General features: G+C 41.2%; 1 protein-coding gene across 1 annotated transcript in view; it reads left to right on the top strand.

Annotated features, from left to right (window-relative positions):
- Positions 1-368: 368 nt before the first annotated feature.
- Positions 369-16,458, top strand: part of susd5 (sushi domain containing 5) — a 40,611-nt gene continuing 24,521 nt past the window's right edge. Inside the window, exons 1-3 of the mRNA XM_080193528.1 lie at positions 369-441; positions 5,732-5,909; positions 12,644-12,759. Coding sequence (XP_080049654.1) covers positions 369-441; positions 5,732-5,909; positions 12,644-12,759 — 367 coding nt within the window. The remainder of the gene's footprint in view (positions 442-5,731; positions 5,910-12,643; positions 12,760-16,458) is intronic.

Below are 16,458 nucleotides of genomic sequence, written 5' to 3'. Positions count from 1 at the left end.
CACTCTCTGATCCTCAGCACTCCCTGATCCTCAGCACTCTCTGTTTCTTATCAAACGGCGTTCCAAGTTTGCGATTGTTCCCACTCATTTTCCTTCACTTCCTCCCGGGTTCACACCACCAGCCGCCTGTTTATTGTCGGAGCCGTGTGAATTTTCGCATCACTGAAGGATTGACCCTCCCTATACAACGTGTGGATAAAACCCAGTTTCCTATCTGCGCGCAGTTCTCGGTTCTGCCTCCCCTCGCCTGCCTGTGCTGAGTCTGGATTCACCTGCTCTGTGTCTCCCGGGTCTACCCTGTGTCTTACTGTGTCTACCCTGCCCAGCCCGGCCTGAGCCGCCCTCTGTCCAGTGCCAGTCTCCCGGCGATGCCTCCTCACTTCCTCCTGCTCAGGATGGCTTGTCTTCTCATCATCACCGGAGTCCAGGTCCGAGCTCACGGTCAGTCCATTCAGAACTTCGAATAATGAGGGTTTGCAAACAGCACTGCCCCATTCATTGGAAACTCTCGTTTTTCGGTGGGATTTGTGTCAAATTAAATTGCTTTCCAAAGTAATTTTCTGATAAGTTGCACAGACGGATGCAGACTGATGTCTAGTAATATTGGCGGGTTCATTGGTGATAGAATCACGAATGGAGTATATGTTTCCTGTTGAAGTGTTTATCCGATTCTTGTTTGAAAGTTATTCCGAAATCTGTTTCCAAATTAAAACTCACATCAATTCTCTTCACCTCCCCTCTCTGGTCCTCTTGTCAATGATCTTAAATCTGCGTCGCCTGGTTAGCCACCCTCCTGTCGCTGCAAACAAACTCGCCACTTCTTCACAGTTTTAACTTGAACAAATCTTCTCTGATCTCTTTCTACTTTTTAGGAGAGGAGCCTTATCTTCCTCAGACCCTCCCCGTATTAACTGAAGTCTCTCAACCCTGGCAACATTCTAGGAAATCTCCTGTTCAATCACTCCATACGAATCTGATGGTTTAGATCATTTGAACACACGGAGGCTATGTTCAACCGCACGAGCCTGTTCAATTAGATCTTCGCTGTATCTTATCTTTATCTATCTGCCATCATTGATACCCTGACCAAACAAACATCCATCAATCAATTCCGAATTTTTTAATTGACCCCAACCACAACAATATTTTGGGAGAGAGATTTCCATTTTCCTTTGTGGAGACATTTCGTTCCTGGCACATGAATACATGGCTCTAAATTTAAAGTTATGCGTGTCTTGTTCTGCAGTCAACCCACCAGCGGAAATAGTTTTTCTCTCGAGCCTCACCTATACAACCTGTCCTCATAATGTAACCTTTTCGACCCAGATGTCACAGCTGTGTAGAGCCATCTTTCTGAAGAAATTTATATTGTCACAAAATTGCTGTACTTTAATGTAATATTTTAATTTCTTTTCAGTTGCCAAATACAAGTACATCCTCTGATCTGAGCCAAATCATGTTTCCCAAAGTCCCAAATTTTTATTACAATCTGAAAGTTTGAAGTCAAAATAGACTAATGAGGATCATGAATTTTCATGATCTGATCATGCACAGACTCTGGTCATTAATGAGTTTGCTCCACACTTTTGCATGTCCCATTGACTAAAAGGTTTTTACGTATATTGCATTGTTGGTGCTGGTTCTAATTTCTCATTTTATGTGAAACTAAATTTAAAAAAAGTTTATAGTTTAAAAAAGAACAGGTGTGAGATCTGTGAAAGAGAAAGAAAGACTAATAATTATGCTACGCCTTTTAGGTCTTCATGTATCATATTATAGAGATAGGTAGAATATAGACATTAGGCAGAATTCATATATAAAGATATTATACTTCAGACTTGAAGTAATGGTCATAGGCAGTAAGGGGCCTTTATCCATAAATCTTTCACAAACACAAAGGGTCAGCACTGCATTTAATTAACAAAATGAAGATTATTTTATGTGCATAGAATTCACTGGAATTTTAGAAAGCCCCCAATTGAAACACAAGTATTGCAAAGGACTATTTTTCATAATTTGAATGTTTTACTCTTTGCCTAAAGAAAAAGTGAATAGTAACTAATCTATTGATGACAGTTCAGTCTGGAACGTGGCATTATTCTCAAAATCTAACTCAGGATATCATCATAGGCTGGTGGGCTTCTAGCAGCCAGAATTGAACACTATCTGATACATTTTTACAGAACACAGGTGCATTGAAAACATAGCCTTCAAATGACCCAATTTTTTTTAAACTTTAGTTCAGTGAAATTAATTTGGCTTGAAATTTGAACACATTACAAGCATTTATTGTCAGGGTAAATACTCATGTACTTGTATTTGTTCACATAATAAAGCAATCCTCAACACTTGAATAATTATCAACAAAGTGAATGAAGGGAATTAAGGGTTATGGGGAGCAGGCGGGTAAGTGGAACTGATCCACTTCAGATCAGCCATGATCTTATTGAATGGCAGGACAGGCTCGAAGGGCTAGATGGCCTACTTGTGCTCCTATTTCTTATGTTCTTATGATAAAGGATAATCAAAAGGGCCAAGGTCAATCAAAGAAGCAACACCATTAATGGCTTAGGGTGATATAATTTACTTTAATGGGCTGTCAAAAAGGCTTTCCTCCAGAAACTGAGAAGTATTAAATATAAATCTAAAGTCAATACTTCTCAAGTTGACTGAACAGCTGGATGCTACATTTGATGAAGTTTTTGTCTAGCTAGTCAGATCACTACACTACTCAGGTATTTAAGGCGACACTTTGCTTTAAATATTTTATGGATATTCTATGGGATTTTAGCCTGTAGCATTTAAGAGACTGATTTATTAGATTCCTATCAGAACTAAGATTATGTTTTGCATCTTTCTATAACCTTTAAAGAAGTGATATCTTTATTTAATTTAAAGTATATTGCATGTTATGGTTATTTAATAAACTTGTGAATAATTTAATAAAATATGACATCTCACATTGTATTCCATATGCAACTTTGAGAACACCCTCTTTTGTATACTTCTAAAGTGGGAAATACAAATTTTTGAAGAGCCACACTCGGACCTTACAATATCTGGGTTTTAAGCTAATGATTGTTTTAAAATGTTAACTGGAAGAAGGTAACATCTCTTGATTGTTATCTTGCTTGAGGGAGAAATGGTTGATTTGTTTATGCCCAATGTAAGTACTTGCAGGAAGTGAGTATTTTAAACTCAGGTAAAGCTGATTATTAAGTGTTCCTGATCTAGAGTGGCTTCAAAAAGGGTTAGGGCCATAACCAATGTCCCAAAATACTTTTCAGCCAATGAAATGTTTTTTTGAAGAGTTGTCACTGTCCTATTATAGAACAGGAGCAACAAAACAGAAATCTCCCACAACAAAAAAGTCACAATCATCAGACAATCTGGTTTAGTGAGGTTGATTAAGGGGCAGGTATTGGTCAGGACACTGGCAGGAACCCTCCTGTTCATTGATTGGGTGGAAAACAGCAGAGATGGAACGACAAACTCGGTGTACAAGGCAAACAGAGATGATAATGAGACAAATAAATATCATAGGATCTTATACATCTGTCTGACAATATAGACACAGTCTCCATTTAAGCACTCATCAGATAGCACCTCTGTCAGTGCAGCACTCCCTCACTACTGCACTGAAGTTTCTGTTTAGATTGTGTGTTAAAGCCTTTAGACTGGGCCCCAATTCCTCAACCTTTTGACTCATAACCTTATTTAAAAATGGAAAACTATCCTTATTGCTGAAAAGATTATTTTTTTAAATGCAAAAGGCAGAAGTGATTTTTCTATCCATTAAATATAAAAACATTCCAATTGCTGTGGGATCTATAATGATGGAAAATGGAGATGAGATTAAGTAAAATTTTAGGGGGAGAGATAGCAGGAGTGACTTTCTTTACACTGCTGTAAGATTCTAAAATCACTGCCAGAGTAATTGATTAAAGCAACGGCTGAGAGAGCCTTGAAGGATAGGCTGGAGAAGTGGCTGAACTGAAGAATAAAGAGATAGGGACAGGTATGTGGGGTTAGGATACTGCACAAGTGGGCATTAAACATTAACATGGACAGATTAGGTAATCTGATTCTCATTTGGAATTTTTGCAAAATCACATGTTTCAGATAAACAAACAGCTTTCTTCCCCATTTCCATAAATAACTCCCCCAGCTTTCAAACCAGCGGTGGGGAAGGGGGTAAGGGGGGGGCGGGGGGAGGAGGGGGTTGGAATTATTTCAACAGATAAAACTGGACATTTGTATGACAGTTGTACAAAGACTGACTGTGTGAGTTAGAGTGGAGGAGAAAACAAAACAGTGCAATGCTGGAAATCTGAAATAAAGCTAGAAAATGCTGGACAGACCAAGCAGCTCTGGCAGCATCTGCAGATGCAGAAAGTTTCTCTCTAGTCTGTGACCTTTCATTAGAATGGGAAGAAGTTGGAGAAGTGAGGGGTTTTAATCAGGGGAAGGGATGAAGATAAGTGGAAAAGAGCAGAGATGAAATGATAAACTTGACAGACAGGCACATGGAGAGGATAATGAGCCAAATAAAAAGACACAAAATGGACCAAGAGAAAGTGGATGCAGTAAGTGGATACAGTAAGAGGATACAGTAAGTGGATAGCTTAAGTGGATGCAGTAAGTCGATGCAGTAAGTGGATACAGTAAGAGGATACAGTAAGTGGATAGCTTAAGTGGATGCAGTAAGTCGATGCAGTAAGTGGATACAGTAAGAGGATACAGTAAGTGGATCATTTAAGTGGATGCAGTAAGTGGCTGCAGAAGTGGATAAAGTATGTGGATACAGTAAGTTGATACAGTAATTGGATACAATATGTGGGTACAGTAAATGGGTACAGTAAGTGGATACAGTAAGTGGATGTAATGAGTGGATACATTAAGTAGATGCAGTGAGTGGATACAGTAAGTGGATACAGTAAGTTGATGCAATAAGTGGATACAGTAAGTCGATGCAGTAAGTAGATGCAGTAAGTGGATGCAGTAAGTGGATGCAGTAAGTGGATACAGTAAGTGGATGTAATGAGTGGATACATTAAGTAGATGCAGTAAGTGGATACAGTAAGTCGATCCAGTGAGTCGATGCAGTAAGTGGATAAAGAAGGTGGATGTAGTAAGTGGATAGAGTAAGTGGATGCAGTAAGTGTATACAGTAAGTTGAGCAGTAAGTAGATAAAGTAAGTGGATGCAATAAGTGGATGCAGTAAGTGGATGCAGTAAGTGGATACATTAAGTGGATACAGTATGTGGATACAGTAAGTAGACACAGTAAGTGGACACAGTAAGTGGATACAGTATGTTCATGCAATAAGTGGATATAGTAAGTGGATACAGTAAATGGATGCAGTATGTAGATACGGTAAGTGGATGCAGTAAGTGGATGCAGTAAATGGATACAAGTAGGTGGATTTGGCGCCAGTATCTCCACCTCAAGTGAAAGTGGAAATGGGATTTAGCAAAGGGGGCAGTGATTCTTTTGGAAATTATTGAACTCAATGTTGAGTTCGGAAGGCTGTAAATGCCCAAATAAGAACTAGATTCTTGTTCCTGAGGCTTTCATTGAACTTCATTTGAACAATGTAGAGATCACCGAGAGTATCAATCAGACCTGGGCTCTAAAGTAATGATCAGGTGGAATTCCATCATTGTAAACCCAGCTCATTGTTGGGGTTGGACTACCAGGCGGTGTCTTATTGCATTTGTCTTGTCCCAGGGAAGATATTCGTGCTGCACCCAAAGAATGGCACAGTGCAAAGGGACCAGACTACGGCACAGGAGCTGTGCAGAGAGCAGGGAGCGCGCCTGGCTACAGCTGAGGAACTGCGGCGAGCAGTGGAGGAGTGTGCCTTCACTGAGTGTGCCACTGGCTGGATCGCTGGCAGCCGGATTGGGTAAGCTCCCCCCCCCCAACCCCCCACCTGCCCCACCCCTCGCCCCAACGGATACCCAGTGACCACAGGTTCAAAACTTCAACCCGAACCTTTCAGAAAATGATGGTAGCTGATCTGGATCTGGTCACTTTGTCAAAGATCTGGAGGAGATTCAGCAACTCAGAACTCTTGAATGTTTGCGTCAGTCCCACTTCCCAATTCTTCACTGACACTTCCAATGAAATATCAATCGAGATGTTTGCTGAAAGAAATTGACAAAATTCCATCCCAGTGCCCAAGTCCCTGAGTCCGAAAGCAGAAACACCTCCAACATTAAACCATTCAGTCCATTCAAAGACTTCTCTCCACTTTCCTCAAATTCTCACCTTCAGCCATCTTTACCCTTTAACCCCAAATTATTTTACCTCCAGGGTTTTTACACACTAGTGACTTCATTTCTTATTCAATGCTCGGAGTTTCAATTACTCTGACTATAGACTCTGATGCATGCATTGATGTTTGAGTCAATCTCACCCTCCCATGTTGATGTTGTGGATTCAAAGCTTGCACCTTCTCCATAATAACACAAATGCCCTATTTACTGGAACGGTTCGAGCATTAGAGGTTTTAGTTACAAGGTTATTCGGTAAGTGGGCTTTGTTTAAAGGAATTAGAAGTTACACAATGATGACAGGTTTAGATAAGGTGGACAAAGAAAACTGTTCCCATTGGCTGACTGCATAGGGACCGGGGGGCACAGATTTAGTGTGGGAGAGTGCGGTGGGGTGGGGGGTGAGGAAAAACAGTTTGACACAGCAAGCATTAATGACCTGCAACACGCTGCCTGTGAGGGTGGTAGAAATGGACACCACGAATGAGTTCAAAAGGAAATTGGGTGAACCCTTGATGGGAAATAAACTTGCTGGGTTTTGAGGAAAAAGTTGAGGAACGGGATTGACTGGACCACTCTTTAGAGAGTCAGCATGGATAAATGGGCCGAATGGCTTCCTTCTGTGCCACAATGACTCCCTGACTCAACCTCATGCTCAAGGAAATACAGTGCAGGCTCCAGTGTGCAAATATCTTGCACTCAGGGAGAAAGTGTCTAAGCTTCCATTCACAGACAGAGAAAGAGACTCCAATCCCCCATTCAGAGAGAAAATCTAATCTCTCATTTACAGAGAGAGAGAGACTCCAATCCCACATTCATAGAGAGTGACATGGAAAGAGAGAGAGATAGACTTTAATCTCCCAATACAGTGAGTGACAGACTCCAATCTCCCATTCAGGGAGAGAGACTCTAATCTCCCATTCACAGTGATTGACCGACTCAAAACTCCCATTTAGAGACAGACAGATTCCAATCTCCCAGTTAGAGAGAGACAGACTCCAATCTCTCATTCAGCAAGAGTGACAGACTCTAATCTCCCATTCAGAGACAGAGAGATTCCAATCTCCCATTCACAATGAGTGACAGATTCCAATCTCCCATTCAGAGAAAGAGAGAGAGAGACTCTAATCTCCCAATTACAGTCCATGAAAGATTCCAATCTCCCATTTAGAGAGAGAGAGAGAGACTCCAATCTCACATTCAGAGAACGAGAGACTCAAATCTCCCAATCACAGTGAGTGACAGATTCCAATCTCCCATTCAGAAAGGAAGAGATTCCAATCTCTCATTCAGAGAGAGAGATTCGCATCTCCTATTCAAAGTGAGTGACGGACTCCAATTTCCCATTCAGAGAGAGAGAGAGAGACACTCCAAACTCCCATTCACAATGAGTGAAAATCTCCAATCTCCCCTTCACAGTGAGTGACAGACACCAATCTCCCATTCAGAGAGTGACAGACTCCAATCCCTGATTCAGAGAGAGAGAAAGAGACTCCAATCTCCCATTTGTAGAGACTGACAGATTCCAACCTCCATTCAGAGAGAGAAAGAGAGACACTAATCTCCCATTCAGAGAGAGAGATTTCAATCTCCCATTCACAGTGAGTGACAGTCTCCAATCTCCCACTGAGAGAGAGAAAGAGTCCAATTTCCCACCCACAGTGAGTGACAGATTCCAATCTCTCACTCATAGTGAGTGCCAAACTCCAATCTCCCATTCAGAGAGACAGAGAGACACCAATATCCATTCAGGCAGAGAGAGACTCCAATTTCCCATTCTCAGTGAGTGACAGACTCCAATCTCTCATTCAGGGAGAGAGAGAAAGACTCTAATCTCTCATTCAGAGAGAGATTCCAATCTCCCATTCACAGTGACTGTCAGATTCCAATCACACATTGAGACACAGAGAGATGCTCCAATCTCCCATCACAATGAGTGACAGACTCCAATCTCCCATTCAGAGATGGAGAGACACCAATTTCCCATTCACAATGAGTGACAGACTCCAATCTCCCGTTCAGAGAGAGAGAGAGTGAGAAAGAGAAACTCCAAACTCCCATTAGGAGAAAGAGAGACTCCAATCTCTGATTCAAAGTGTGAGAGACTCCAATCTCCCATTCATAGAGAGACTCCAATCTCCCAGTCACAGTGACTGACAGACTCCAATCTCCCATTCAGAGAGAGGGAGAGACTCGACTCTCCCTTCTCATTGAGTGAGAGATGCCCATCTCCCATTCAGAGAGAGAGAGAAAGACTCCAATCTTCCATTTGGAGTGGTCAGACTCCAATCTCCCATTCTCAGTGAGTGAGGCATTCCAATTTCCCATTCAGAGAGAGAGAAACTCGAATCTCCCATTCAGAGAGGCAGGGACTCCAATCTCCCATTCACAGTGAGTGACACACTCCAATCTCCCATTCAGAGAGGGAGAGACACCAAAGTCCATTCAGACAGAGAGAGATTCCAAGTTCCCATTAATAGTGAGTGGCAACCAAAATCTCCCATTCAGAAAGAGAGAGATACCAATCTCCCATTCTCAGTGAGTGACAGACTCCACTTTCCCATTCAGAGAGAAAGAGGGACTCCAACCTCCCATTCACACTGAGTGGCAGATTCCAATCTCCTATCTGAACGGTGACACACTCTAATCTCCCATTCAGAGACAGACAGATTCCAATCTCCCATTCACAGTAAGTAGCAGACTCCAATCTTCCACTCACAGAGAGAGAGAGAGATTCCAATCTCATATTGACAGTGAGTGACAGACACCAATCTCCCATTCAAAATGTGAGGGACACCAATCACCCATTCTCAGTGAGTGACAGATTCCAACTTCCCATTCAGAGAGAGGGAGGGACTCCAATCTCCCATTCAGAGAGAGAGAGAGAGACTTCAACCTCCCACTCTCAGTGAGTGACAGACTCCAATCTCCCATTCAGACAGAGAGAGAAAGACTCCAATCACCCATTCACTGTGAGTGACAGACTCTAATCTCTCATTCAAAGAGACAGAGAGACTCCAATTTCCTATTCACAGTGAGTAACAGACTCTAATCTCCCATTAAGAGATGGAAGACACCAATCTCCCATTCACACTGAGTGGCAGTCTCCAATCTCCCATTCAGAGAAACACAGACTTTAATCTCCCATTCCAACTGAGTAAAAGAATCCAATTTCCCATTCAGAGGGAGAAAGACTCCAATCTCCCATTCAGTGAGCGAGAGAGACTTCAATCTTTCATTCAGACAGAGAGAGAGAGACTCTAATCTCCCATTCAGAGAGAAAGAGACTCCAATCTCCTATTCACAGTGAGTGGCAGGCTCCAATCTCCCATTCAGAGAGAGAGAGCAGGTCTTGTGCTGTTAACTTCTTTTTGTGGTGAGCATGTGCAACTGAGCCTAAATCTCGCCAGTTGATGAGAACGAGGTGATTTGTTGATATTCTCAGTTGTTCAGTGGACAGTTGATACAGAGAAAGTTTATTTTATCATGGTGAGACTTCCATTATTCACTGTTTAGCACCATGACTAGTGTTGAATGATTCACTCTTTACACTCTTCAGTTAATATCAGAAAAGTGTTAATGTCGTAATCAGTAATTAGAACTATCTGAAGATATCCTCTGAGAACAACATAAAACATCATTGACATTTTTATTGTCCCAGTGTGCTTGTTATAGTGACTCATCAACATTGCATGTTGTAGTCAATTCTAACTCTTACTATATTGTGCCTCTCCATCACTTATTCAGCAAACAGTCTAGGAATGTTGTTTACACAGTAAGAAATGAGCACGTTTTAGCCTATACAGGATGACATCACATTTTAACACCTTTACCCTTCCAAGTCACAGGTTCAGGTTAAAATGGAATAAATTTCGTGAGAGACTATAAATATAGTCTGAAATATTTATTGCACATTGTGAGCACATCTGCACTGGGGCTAGTCTTGTTTTGACAATAACCATTGTGCATTTCTGTATCCATCTTTTTGTTCTTTATTTTAATTTATTAAGGTTAGAGATACTGTTTTGGAATCATGTGCGATCCCATTTTTCTATTGCTCTTGTTATTGAATATTAAGTATTCCTTGGATAGCTGAGTTTGAAGCTGAGCAAAGCAACCTCTTCTTCAATCCCAATCTCTCAAAGGCATCACATCCAGTTTCACTGAGGCATCTTACATTTCTTCTGGATGGTTGGTAGTGCCACATATTAGAATGTAAGCAGTTTTGCACTCTGTGCCCAGTCTGAACCAACCTCTGATTATTCAAAAACATCACACCGAATCCTTTTACAAACTGCAGGAAGAGGAGACTTTGATCCTGAGAATGACTCACAGTTGTGTCTTATATCTGTTTTTTTTTCCCCTCTTGTTGTTTTGCTAATTATATTATATTTGTGCCCCCTGGTTATTGCTTAATCTGTCAGTGGAAACAACTTCTCCTTATTCACCCCATCAAAGTCTCCAATAATTCTGATCTACATTAAACAAGGCCAAGATACTACAGAATTTATAATGATGGGCTTTTGGAGAACTAAGTATCACAGTGAGTTAACTCAGCGTCTATTTACCTCTACCAATGCAGCTGCAAGGTGAGTTTGTTTGAAAAATCCAGGCCGTTTTTCAGTAAACGAAAAGCATATACCAACTCATAATTTGAGAACTGGTATTCCTACTCTGAGAGGATGGAATGATGACTGGTGCAGCTCTATATGTTTCTCTGAGGCTGCAATGGAAGACATGAACAAATAAGTTCATCATGTGTCTAAGCCCATGATGTACCTGCTGTGGCCATGTTGGCTGATGCCAATTTGCATTGGAACATGAAAAAAGCGAACAATGATTTGCACTTCTACAGTCCCTTTCAGCACTTCCACACTTTACAAAACACATTACAGACAATGAAAGATTTTCAAACAGTAGCCATTGTTGTAGGAAATTTAGGTCTTGATTCTTCTGCAATTCAATTGGATTGTGGCTAAATTGTATCTTAAATTCTATCTACTTCCTTGGTTCTACACCCTACAATTCCCTCCCCAGTTAAAACCCATAAATATCAATTTTGAAACTTCCAACTGACCCCCTGCTCAACAGCTTTGTAAGGGAGAGAGTTCTAGATTTACACTGCCCTTTCTGTGGTAAAATGCTTCCTAATTTTGCCTCTGAACAGTCTGGCTGTTAACGTTAAGGTTATGCCTTCTTGTTTGGGACTTCTCCATTAGAGTTAATATCGGTAGTTTCTCCCTGTCAAATCCTACTGTCATCGTAAAACACGAGCTACAAATGATTCAAAACTGACTCCCTTCTGCTTCCTATAGTAGAAACCTTTTCTTACAAATTACAGCAATGACACAGGGTAAAACGTCTTCACTCTGCAACGCAATGAGGAGATCAGGAAACTTCCCCCAGCTCTCTACTCATCCTCTGCAGTAAACCCTGGTGGGAAAATTAGGAGATGTTCCAAGAAAGCTGGAGTTGCCAATCCTCCAGGCTACTCGGAGCCTTCAAGAATTAAAGAGTAGTCCTCTGGTTAGTGCTGTGAACAACTTGGGGAAATATTATAAATGAGTTGCTACAAGATATAGAGATGGCTGTTTAGCTTCAATGGTTAGAGTATGGTGTTGATAATGCCAACATTATGGGTTTGACTCCTGGACTGGCCCTGAACAATTCTGTTTATTAAAAGCAAGATTGGCAATGGGGATAAAGGCTGTCTCACTGACCACCAAGAATCATACAAACTCTCTGTTCACCTTCTTGCTGGTGGGGGCAGGGCACGGCGAGGATGGCTGATGAATGACAGCCATGTGGGGGCAGGATGGTTGATCAATGGCAGCCACGTGAGGGCAGAATGACGGACCAATTTTAGCCATGTGGGGGCAGAATGGCTGAATGTGAGGGGTCACGTGACGAAACTTCCTACAATATCTCTAACTTTATCTCAGTAACTGGAACATTGAATCTCATTCGTACTTCCTCCCCTGATAATAAGGACAGGTTTGTCCTTATTGACTGCCACAATGTAGAGATTGGTGGGATCATGGAGAAAAACATTTGTACTGTTTCTCCAGGAACTTTGTCAATCTTCAACTGTCCAAATTCCACTGGAATCCCCAAACATCAGCGAGATATTTACCTGCATCAGAAAGTCAGCAGTTCCAGATTGCCATATGTTTAACAGCAGAATAAGAAATGCAAAGTGTAATCCTGGAAGGCTGATAGCTTTGAGTTCTTGTTCTGAGAATGGTGCAGAATGAAAATTTGGAGCCTCCTTCAAAACAGGTTTCAATAAGAGTGAAACATGCTGTGGAAGAAAATGAGTGTAAATGGAATATAACTAATTAAATGTGTTTCTGTTTCCATACAGGATAACGATGTGCAGTGATGTAGGCTTTGGCCAACAGGACATCCAAGCTGTCCGTGTAAAAACTAAAGCAGCTTCTTCAACTGGTCAATATGATTCATTCTGCATTAAAGATCAAGGTTAGTGTGGAAATGCGCACAGCCAACACGTTAACCCTTTACAGTGGTTACAACGTCTATCATACTTTGGGAGTTTTCCACAGAGAGGATTTGGAAATCAGTTACATTTTACATTGAAGTCACACAGGTTTAACATTCTTTCCTGATATGATGTAAGATAAAGAGGAATGAAAAGTATGTTCAGGGGTTCTGAAGAAGGTCAAGAATAGGATAGGAATTGAGATATAATCGGTCAGCTTTTATGACCTGACTGACCAGGCCAGGTCTGACCTGAAGTTCAAAAGTGAGTGTCCTGTTCTCCAGGTGGGACAGTGTAGTATGATTGGTTGCTTTATAGAAATGTCTAGAAATAAAATTCTGTCAGCTATGTGTGTTGTGTAAAATATACTAAATTCTCATTTTACAATTCATTTGACTTGTTGTAAAATTTTCAGAAAGATTGAACTCTGTGACCTGTTACAGTCGAAGAAAGCCTTGGTCAGATCCCTTCTGGCAAGTTCAGTTTTGGGCGCTGTATGTGAGGAAGGTGCAGCATTGATTCACCACATTCTTTCTTACTCTTTCACAGAAAGTGGGTGTCACTGGCTAAGCCAGCATTTATTGCCTATCCCTAATTGCCTTTGAGAAGCTGGTGATAGAACCATAGAAATCAGAGAACCATTGAAAAATTACAGCACAGAAGGAGGCCATTTGGTCCATTGTCCATGCCAGACCGAGGACACCCAGGTGCCCTTTCTAATCCCACCTTCTCGCAACTGGCCCATAGCCCTGCAGCTTACAACACTCAAAGTGCAAATCCGGGTACTTTTTAAAAGAGTTTAGAGACTCTGCCTTCACCACCAACTCAGGCAGCGAATTCCAGACACCCACTACCCTCTGCGTAAGAAACTTCTTCCTTATGTCCCCATTATTACTCCTATCACTTATCTTGAATCTGTGTCCCATGGTTCTAGAATTCTCCACCAAGGGAAACAATATTATCCTGCCCACTCTATCTCTTCCCCTGATAATTTTGTACACCTCTATCAAGTCACCCCTCAGCCTTCTTTGTTCCAAGGAAAATAACTCCAATCTCTCCAATCTCTCTTGTAGCTGCACTTTTCAAGCCATGGCAACATTCTTGTAAACCTCCTCTGTACCATCTCCAGAGCAATTCTACCCTCCCTGTAATATAGTGACTAGAACTGCACACAATAATCTAGTTGTGGCCTCACCAGTGTTTTATACAATTCCAACATTATATCCTTATTTTTATATTCTATACCTCTGCCAATGAAGGAGTGTATTCTGCATGCTTTCTTTGCAACCTTGTCTACCTGACCTGCTGCCATTAGGGATTTGTGTACTTGTCCTCCAAGATCTCTGACTTCATCTTCCCCTCTTAGTATATTTCCATACATTGTGTACACCCTATAATTTTTTGACTTCCCTAATTGTGTTACCTCACACTTCATCTGCCAATTTACCGCCCGCTCCACAAACCCATCAATATCATTTTGGAGGTTATAACTATCATTAACACTATGCACTACTTGGCCAATCTTTGTGGTGTTTGCAAATTTCTCAATCGTGCCCCTCACATTCACGTCTAAATCATTAATATATAACACAAACAGTAAGAGCCCCAACATTGAGCCCTATGGTACAACTCTGGAAACAACTTTCCATTCACTAGGGCATCTATTGACCATTACCCTTTGTGTCTTGTTGCCAAGCCAACTTTTTATTCAGTTTGCCATATCACCCTGTTTCCCACGCGCTTTTACTTTTTTGACCGACCTGTGGGACTTTGTCAAATAATGTGCTAAAATCCATGTACGCAACATCCACTGCACTTCTTTCATCAACACTCCTTGTTACTTCCTCAAAAAATTCAATCAAATTTGTGAGGCAAGAACTTCCTTAACAAATCCATGCTGCCCATCCCTGACTAGTCCATGCCTTTCTACATAACAGTTAATCTGATCTGTCAGGATTGATTCTACTAATTTGCTCATCATCAGTGTAAGACTAACTGGCCTATAATTGTTTGACATTTCCTTCAATCCCTTTTTAAACAATGGAACTACGTTTGCATTTCCCCAGTCTTCGAGTACCTTCCTTGTATCTAGTCAGGATTGGGAAATCATTCCCAGAGCCTCTGCTATCTCCTCCCTAACCTCCTGAAGCAGCCTCAGAAACAATCCATCTGCCTTTGGTGACTTATCAACTTCCAATGATTCTGACCCTTTGACTACTTCCTCTCTCTTCATGATTATCCCATCCAATACCTCTGAGTGTTCCTAAATCTGTTTACTAAATCTGCATCATCCCTTTCCTTTGTAAACATGGAGACAAATTATTCATTTAAAACCCTTCCCACAGCCTCTGCATCGACACACAAGTTCCATTCTTTATCTCTGATAGGTCCCTCTTTTCTCTTAACTAACCTTTTACCAATAATATTTTTGTAAAACATCTTTGGGTTTTCTTTAAATATTAATCTTTTTTCAAGCCCTCGCTTTAATTTCATTTTTAACTTTGTCCCTGTACTTTTTATATTTATCTGGTTCTCTGGAATCTTAATTCTTTGTGCCTATTGTACGCTTTCTTTTTCTGTTTGATCTTCCCCTGCATTCCTGTAGACAGCCAAGGAGATCTACATTTGGCAGCACATCTCTTATATTTGGAGAAGACATGTTTACTTTGTAGGATCTTGTTTTTTACTGCTTCCCATTGGTTTTCTACCGATTGGTCCTCTAGCAGTGCTATCCTGTCCACCTCAGGCAAGGCCCTTCTCATTCCTGCAAAATTTGCCTCTCCCCAGTTCAAAACTTTTATTCCTGCTTTGTCGCTGTCCTCCTCCATGGTAATGTTAAATCAAACTGAATTGTGATCACTATCCGTGATATGGTTACCAACTATCACTTGACCCAATTGCCCTTCTTCCTTCCCCAAGACTAGCTCTAGAATTGCATCTCCTCTCATTGGGTTTGTCATTAATTGGCTGAAAACATTTTCCTGAATATACTGCATGGATTTTTCTCCCTCACTGCCCCTTATATTGTTTAAATCTCAGTTGATATTGGAATAGTTAAAGTCTCCCACTATTATTGTTGTCTTGTTCTTACAGGTAGAAATGTGTCCACATACTACTTCTTCTTTTCCCCTTTCACTCATTGGGGGTGTGTAGTCTACTCCCAGTAGTGTGGTTGCCCCTTTTTTATTTCTAAGCTCAACCCATAAAGCCTTGTTTGTTGATCTATTTCATATATCGTCCCTTCTCACAAAGGGAATTACTTTTGTAACAGTTAATTCTACTCCCCTCCTTTTTTATCTCCCATTATATCATGTCTGAAGATTCTATAATCACTCACTGAAGGTAAGTGAGGGCCTTGATCCTCACGCTTTCTTTATCCTTCACTCCCAGAAGAGTATCCCTCAAAGGTCTGGTGCTCTCCACTCCCCAAAGGTAAGAGCTACCTACCTTCTTGAATTGCAGCAGTCCCTGAGGTGTATGTACACCCACAGTGCTGTTAGGAGAGAGTTCCAGCATTTTGACCCGGTGACAGTGTATGACTGGCTTGGAGGGGAACCTCCAGGTGATGGTGTTCCCAGATATCTGCTGCCCTTGTTCTTTTAGATGATAGCAGTTGAGGATTTGGAAGATGCTGCCTAAGGAGCCTTGATGAGTTGTTATCAAAAAAGGCAAATAAATTC

This window comes from Carcharhinus amblyrhynchos, chromosome 8, assembly GCF_965287045.1.
Source record: "Carcharhinus amblyrhynchos chromosome 8, sCarAmb.v2.hapA, whole genome shotgun sequence".
Lineage (NCBI taxonomy): Eukaryota > Metazoa > Chordata > Chondrichthyes > Carcharhiniformes > Carcharhinidae > Carcharhinus > Carcharhinus amblyrhynchos.
Note: the sequence above shows the minus strand (reverse complement) of the source record. Positions and strands in the feature narration are given on the sequence as shown.